The sequence below is a fragment of the Halichoerus grypus genome, chromosome 1 (genome assembly GCF_964656455.1).
Source record: "Halichoerus grypus chromosome 1, mHalGry1.hap1.1, whole genome shotgun sequence".
Taxonomy (NCBI): domain Eukaryota; kingdom Metazoa; phylum Chordata; class Mammalia; order Carnivora; family Phocidae; genus Halichoerus; species Halichoerus grypus.
Genome location: NC_135712.1, coordinates 72447688 through 72455614, shown reverse-complemented (window position 1 = coordinate 72455614; position 7927 = coordinate 72447688). Strand labels below are relative to the sequence as shown.

General features: G+C 48.6%; 1 protein-coding gene across 1 annotated transcript; it reads right to left on the bottom strand.

The window, feature by feature from the left end:
- Positions 1-3389: 3389 nt before the first annotated feature.
- GP5 (glycoprotein V platelet) lies at positions 3390-7156 on the bottom strand. The gene has a single exon (XM_036114398.2). The coding sequence runs from the start codon at positions 7139-7141 to the stop codon at positions 5228-5230; it is 1914 nt and encodes a 637-aa protein (XP_035970291.1). The 5' UTR covers positions 7142-7156; the 3' UTR covers positions 3390-5227.
- Between the last annotated feature and the right edge of the window lie 771 nt (positions 7157-7927).

The following is a 7927-nucleotide window of genomic DNA, read 5'->3' as shown; positions in this document are numbered from 1 at the left end:
CCATGTGGCAAAGATCCTGCCATTGGCCAGCAAAGGACTGCCAACCACGTGAGAAGCAGACCCTCCAGCCCCTGTCAAGATGACTATAGTCCCAGCCAAGCTTCAGTGATAACCCATGAGAGATCCAGAGTCACAGCCACCCAATTAAGCTGCTCCCAGATTTCTGACCCTCAGGAACTGTGAGAAAATAAATTGAAGCCTCTAAGGTTTGGGGTATTTTTAATGCAGTGATGATAACTGGTACACACACAATAAAACCAGGCCAAGGTGGTTTGGGAAAGGAGTTCTAGAATACATTCAAGGAAAATGTAATCGTATTCTTTACAAACTGTTCCCAGAGAGACTGTCCCCACGCACTTTATGAGACTGTGTGATTTGGATTATACTGTCAAAATTAGTCAAAGATACTATTTTTAAATTTTTTTCAAAGGAATCTCATTAATGAACAGATAATAAAAGTTCTAAACAAAACATTAGCAAACTGAATCCAACATGTATTTTTTAAATGTGTGATTAGGCTTGGGTTTACTTTATAGGATTGCAAGAATTAATTTATTTTTCAAAATCTATAAATTTTATTCACCACTTTAACACATTGGAGAAAAACCCTACGAGCATCTGAATAGATGAAAAAAATAAAATTCAACACCTACTCACAATTAAAAAAATGCTTAGTAAACTAGAGCTAGAAAGGTCATATTTATTGATGAAGCATTTGAGGTGTTCCATTTGTGATCAGGATGCTTTTAAGGATGCTCACCATGACCATTGCTATTCAACATTGTATTGGAGGTTTTAGCCAATGCTGGTTAGATTTTTTTAAAATAGTAAGATAAGTAAATAAAAGGTGTAACGTTTTAATAGGAAGAAGCAAATTATTGAAATTATTGTTGGATGGAAGATAATTACATAAAGATAGATCACATTTCTATATACTGGTAATAAACCATGAGAAAATGTAATTTTTAAAAAAGATAACATCTACAACAGCCACAATTCAAAAGGGGGGGGGGGAGGAGAGCTAGAAATAAACCTAACAAAATCTGTGCAAGATTTTTTTTTTTTAAGATTTTATTTATTTGACAGAGAGAGAGCACAAAAGCAGGGGGAGTGGCAGGCAGAGACAGAGGGAGAAGTAGGCTCCCCGCTAAGCAAGGAGCCCAGTGCGGTGCTGGATCCCAGGACCCTGAGATCATGACCTGAGCCCAAGGCAGATGTTTAACCGACTGAGCCACCCAGGTGTCCCCTGTGCAATATTCTTATGCAAAAAATTCTGATACCTCATGGAAAGATTAGAAAAGACCTAAATAAATAGAAAGATGAACCATGTTTACAGACAATTGCACTAGGTATTGTAAAGGATGCAAATTTTCTCCCAGAGTGGTTTACAAATTCACTGCAATTCCTATCAGAATTCCAGCAGGTTTCTCCACGGAGCTGGCCATGCTAATCTTAACATGTGTATGGAATTGCAAAGGGTCCAGAGTGGAGGAAGAACAAGGTGGAGTGGTGACCCTGAACCAAGAATTATGAAAGCTACAGTAACGAAGACAGTGAGTATAAGACGCAACAGGCCAGTGGTTTAAGCTACAGAACCCAGAGGCCAACCCGTGCACATAGGGAAATTTGACAAATGACAGAGGGAGCTTTGCAGACCGGTGCGGAAAGAATGGGCTAGGTAACAATCAGTCTGGAACAAAGGTGTGCACTTTTGGAAAACATATAGTTGGTTCCCTACATCACACCATATAAAATAACAAATTCCATGTGGGCTAAAGCCCTAAATGTGAAAAATAAAATTTCACAACTTTTTGAAGAAAATATAGGAGACTTCTTTCATGACTTGAGAGTAGGAAGAATTTTTTTTTTTTTTAAGATTTTATTTATTTGAGAGGGTGCACAAGTAAGGCAGTGGGAGGAGCAGAGGGAGAGGGACAGAGAACCTGAAACAGACTCCGCACTGAGGCTGGAGCCTGACCCTGGGCTCGATCTCACGACCCTGAGACCATGACCTGAGCCAAAATCCAGGGTGGGACACTTAACCAAGTGAGCCACCCAGGTGCCCCGAGTAGGAAGAATTTCTTAAATGAAATTTTTTTTAAAGCACAAGCCATAAAGTTTTATTGCTAAATTTGACCAGATTAAAATTAAAGCTGCTGTTCCACACAAGACAGCATAAATAAAATGAAATAAGCCACAAACTGAAAAAGGACAGTTCCAAAGAATACAATTTACAGAGGATTAGTGCCCAGGATATGTAAAGAATTCCTACAAATCAGAGGTGCCTGGGTGGCTCAGTCATTAAGCATCTGCCTTCGGCTCAGGTCTTGATCCCAGGGTCCTGGGATCGAGCCCAGCATCGGGCTCCCTGCTCAGCGGGAGGCCTGCTTCTCCCTCTCCCACTCCCCCTGCTTGTGTTCCCGCTCTCACTGTGTCTCTGTCAAATAAATAAATAAAATCTTTACAAAAAAAAAAAAGAATTCCTACAAATCAATAATAAAAAAAAGACAAATGCTCCGTTATAAATAGGCCCATGTATATACACAGATAATTTTCAAAAGAAGGAATCTAAAATTTAATTATAGGTTTAAACATTTAAAAATAAGTCCAATAAACATGTAAACATTTAAAAATAAGTTCAACTTCACTAGTTATCAGGGAAATGTAAGATAAAACGAGATACCATTTCTTACCTATCAGATTGACAAAAAATTCAAAATTATAATACTATCAAGAGTTGAGAAGGATGTGGAGTAATGGGGAATAAAAAGAATGGGAATACGCATCCTTCAATGAGAGAACAGATAAGTTGTGGAAAATTCATCCAATAGAATATTATGCAGCTATTAAAATGAATGAACTAGAGCTGAATGCTTCATATGGATAGATCTCAAAAACATGTGAGGGGCGCCTGGCTGGCCCAGTCAGAAGAGCGTGAGGCTCTTGATCTCACGGTCGTGAGTTCGAGTCCCACATTGGGTCTAGAGATTAAGTAAATAAACTTAAAAAAAAAAAAAAAGTGAGCCCAGGGGAGAAGTTTGAAGAATGCTACATGGAGAGTCCCATCATTTATAGACAACTTAAAAACTGGCAAAGCATTATTTCAGCTTGTTCAGGGTTGTAGACTTGTGTAGTTAAGAGTCTAAAAGCACCACTAGGAATGTGAAACACCACAGTTATTAAGTAGTTCACAATCAAAATAATAGCCAGCTTCACTGAGTCCCCTATGCACCAGCCGCCGACTTCACTACTTGGCTTGGGTTATCTCATTTCATCCTCGCAACCACGGTATGGACCCCCATCCTCCTCGCTCTCCTGGTGAGGAAACAGGCTTTGAGAGCTGCTCAGTAGCTTGCCCAAGAACACAGTGGTTAGCACTAGAGTCCACATTCCATCAAAAAGTCTGGGTTTTATTCCATCAAAAATGTGGAGCAGTGGAAATAAAGAAGACAAGGTAGGGCCAAGGAGCCCACAGTGCAGGGGGCATATATCAACACACACACACACCGCCCCCCAAGTGAAGGGTGAGCCGACCACACGGCAGTGAGGAGGGTGCTTAGTGCGCCGTAGCCTGAGAGGGGAGTACACAGCAGGGAACACTCGAGGCTGCCTGGGCCGTCAGGGAAGGCTTTACCAGTTGAACTTGGCTTGGAAGAAGCCCACGTACAAATGCCAGGAACCCAGCTCTTCCTACTCTGCATCCGATTGGTGTTGTTCAGAGGACCCCCTGCTCTGGACCGTGAGCAAGCGGGGCCCGACCATGCAGGGCTGAGACCAACCCCGCTGAAGACAAGCTGATTTCATGTAATCTCCCGTTTGAGAAAGTCTGCTCTCACCTTTACATGCACAGAGGAAAAGCCAACTCAGAGCTCTTCTTTTGCAATCATGACAGCAGGACTAATTGCTTGCTCTTTAATAATAAGAGCTAACATTTATTGAGCATTGACTGCAGGGCGAAGTCAGCACATGATTTATTGCCCTTAACTCTCACAAAAGCTCTGTGAGAGCAGGTACTATGTGTCCCTTTCCAGGAATGAGGACACCAAGGCTTAAAGAATTTAGGGGTCTGGCCCAAAGCCCTATGCAGTTAGTAAGTGGTGGAGCTGGGATTTGACACCAGGGCTGTTCTCTCTCCGGCCCACATTTAAACCACTGCTTCTCGCAAGCACAGACATACAATTAAAGCAACAAGGGCTTTATAAAGGCTCTCAGCTGGGAGACTAAATGAGAACGTGATGCCGCCATAATAAACTGGAAACCAAGCTTATCATTACATTCATGAACCCCTGTCACGTGTTAGGTGCTCCATAAATGCTTTGAAATGAGGTAGCATTTAGTTCCAGGAAATGGAAACCATCCCAGTGTCACAATGACATACTTCACCCACGGAGGTAGCAAGGAGGAACTTACAGAGCATGCACACATGCAGACAGAGCTGTCTCTGGCAGGCACACACAGGGACTCCAGGGACCCAACCCCCTATAGGCTCCAACCTTCCCGTGAGCTCCCCCTCCTCCCGCAAGTCTCTGCTTCGCTTCCCTCCTCCTGCTCCTTGGCACTCAGCCAGGACCACTGACTCCAGGGGCTTCTGTCACTGGGTGCTGAGCTCCTGGCAGGAAGGCCTTGCGCTCTGTATGTCAGTAGGCTTCCTTCCTCCGCCAAAGAAAGGAAAAAAACCAGCACTCTCCCCAGTAGCCCACAGAGATACATAAAGTGAGAAAAAGATAGGGCGAGGGAAAGAACCGGAAGAGTTCTGCTTTTCTAAAGTAGATAAAGAGAACAATCCATCCTGTCCCCCCAGGGAAAAGCCACCATCACTGGGATCCCGCGAGTTCATTTTATTCATTCATTTCATAAACATTTACCAGACACCCTGTGCAGGAGACAGGCCCTGGCCTGGAGCTGGCTGGCTCTTCTGCACCCTTCCTCCACCGGCAGGAGACCCCTCTCTGCCCTGGGGAAAGTGCAGCCCAAGGATGGCCCAGACACAATCCATGGCCCCTGGGGCACGCCGTGTAGGGGTACACAAAGGCCAAGCAGACACACACAATTTACAAGTGTAAAGACTCCTTCTGTGGAGAGGGAGGGAGGAGGAGGGACCCTGGGAGGTGGGATTGGGGGGAGAGAGGGAGGGAAGGAGGGGAGGGAGAAGGGAGAGGACGACAGCGTTAGCCTGGCTGGATTCTCCCCCAGAGCCACCTCTGACAATACTCTGGCCACGTTTTAATTAGTTGCAAGGTTTTCCCACTGACTCAAACAAGAGCTCTCTCTCTCTGATTAATCTTCGAAAGAGCCGGCCGAGTTTAATCATAGCAAACACGATGATCCCCGTTATGACGGCCTGGGTAGCTAAAAGCAGAAAATAAAGCCCCCAGAACAGGCTGTGGTCTTGGCGTTGGCCCCGGGCCACCAGCTGCGCGCGGGCCCAGGGCTCCGAGCCGTCGGGCACCCAGGCGGTGTGGCCGGGGGCCGCGGGCAGAGTCGCCCGGGTGGGGGCTGGGGCGGGGCGGGGAGCCGGGCCGCGGGTGCCCGGGCACTGCGGGTCCTCGTCCGGCAAGGCCCAGAGCGGCAGGCCGGCGCGGGGTCCGGGCCCGCGGCACCGCGGGGGCTCGGCTCGGCCCACGAGGCCCGGGTGCCGCCGCAGCCACGCCAGGAAGGGCCGCAGGCCGCAGTCGCAGCGCCAGGGATTGTGCCCCAGCAGGACCTCCGCCAGCCGGGGCAGATCCGCAAACGCGTCGCCGGGCAGGGCCTCCAGCTGGTTGTGCTCGAGCTCGACACGCTCCAGGCTGCGGAGGTGGCGGAAGAGCGCGCGCGGCAGGGTCCGCAGCTGGTTGTGGCGCAGCGAGACGCGGCGCAGCCCGTCGAGGCCGCGCAGCAAGGCGCCGGGGAGCGCGGCCAGGCCGTTGGAGTGCAGGGCGAGCACCTGGAGCGCGGCCAGGCCCCGGAAGGCGTCCTCGGGGAGCGCGCTCAGACGCGGGCTCAGGGTCAGGCCGAACTCTCGCAGGCCGCTCAGGGCGCGGAAGGCGGCGGCGGGCAGGGTGCGCAGCCGGGTGCGGTTCAGCCACAGCTCCCGCAGGCCGGCCAGCTCCCCGAAGAGCACCTCCGGCAGCTCTTCCAGCGGGTTCTCGAACAGCGTCAGGAATGTCAAATTGTGCGAATAAAGAAAGAGTGCGGAGGGCAGAAACTCCAGGTGGTTTCTGGAGAGAGTCAAGTAGCTCAGGCTCCGGAGCGGGTCGAAGGCTCCCGGTGCGATGGAACGGATGTGATTTCGGTCCAGCTGCAGCTCCTTCAGGGCGCGCAGGCGACTCAGCAGCCCCGCATCCAGAGAGACGAGCTGGTTCGAGTGGAGCACGAGCTTCTCAAGCTTAGCCTGTGCCCCGAGCAATCCCTGGGGCAGGTGGGTCAGATTGTTTCCCGACAAATCCAGCAGTTTCAGGTTCCCCAGATTTGTGAAGAGGCGAGCGGGAAGGAAAGCGAGCTGGTTTTGGTTCAAAAAGAGCTCCTGCAGGTTAACCAGTTTCTGAAACATGTTTTGGTCGATGTCCTTCAGTTCGTTGCGGTCCAGAAACAACTGTTCCAGGAGCACCATCTTATCCAACAGCGCGGCCGGCAGATGCGTGATCTTGTTGCGCGACAGCCTCAGGGTTTTAAGTTTTATCAGGTCGTGGAAGGTGCCGGGGGCAATGGCGACAATGTGGCTGTCGGACAGCATCAGGCGCTGCAGGACCGTCATGCCGCTGAAGCTGTGGTTCTGCAAGGCGCCGTGGCCCATTCGGAAGAGCAGGATGTGCGTGAGGTTGGCGGGCAGGCCGAGCTCGGCGAGGCGCGCCACGTCGCCCCCGGAGCACTGCGCGGCGTCCCGGAACACACACTTGCAGGCCGGGGGGCAGGGGAAAGGCTGGGCGCGCAGGAGCCCCAGCGCCGCGCACAGCAGGGTGCTCCTCAGCATATCTGAAAAGGCAACAGCGGGAGGTCTGTAGGCGCCACGCCAGGGCGAACGCTCGGATTCGATCTGGTAACCCTGCAGAGGCCGGAGCCTTTCGCCAGGATTATCACTGACTTTGACTATTATCCCTCTTTTCCCAGGAGTGCAGATTGCGCCCGGTGGTGAAAAGACTGGTTCTACACTGAGAGGTCTCATTCTTTTGTTCTACTGATTTTCTACTCAGGTTAAAGCACTGAAATTAAAGCGTCTTCAAGCTATAGTTAAAAGCCAGTACTTTAAAATCTTTACATACAACTAATGAAAACAATCATTCGAGCATCGAAGCTCACAGACATCACTGAGCAGTGCCCACGGTGAGGGGAGCCCTGCTCTTCTTGCCTCTGCCCAGCGGTGGCTATAACCAACAGTCAGGACGGAAACAGCAAAGTCTGGAAAAACAACAGCAACCACCACCTGATTCCTTTCACCACAATCATGCTATAGGCACAGTACTTACTCTACAAAAACAGTAACACCCTCAAAGAGCGAACCCCTTCTGTTAGCCACAGTGAGAAAAACAGGGAACACCTATCATTTTATGCCATTCGTTGTTCTCAGCATTTTATTTACATTAATTCATTCAATCTTTACAATAACCCTATGAGGTAGATCCTATTCTTAACCCGGGTTAATGGATGATGAAACTAAGGCACAGAAAGGGTAAGTAACTTAACCACGGCCACAGAGCTAGAATTTGAGAATAGTATTTCTGATTGTGTCATAAATAAGGAGCTATCATTTCTAAGCCGCTTAACAAAAAATAACTCGTGGCATTGAATTACATATGAAATATACACAGTAATGCTAATCTGCCAAAACAAGGTTTCCCAAGTGTAATTTTACACAAATCACTTCTTGTACAAAATTTTATTATGTATGCACATACAGACTAACCAAGCCCTCAGTTGCCCATAGTAATTTTTAAAGTATTTGACCTTACCT

Coding starts and splice junctions, on each gene's coding strand:
- GP5 (XM_036114398.2), bottom strand. CDS start 7,141: ATGAGACCTCTCAGTGTAGAACCAGTCTTTTCACCACCGGGCGCAATC.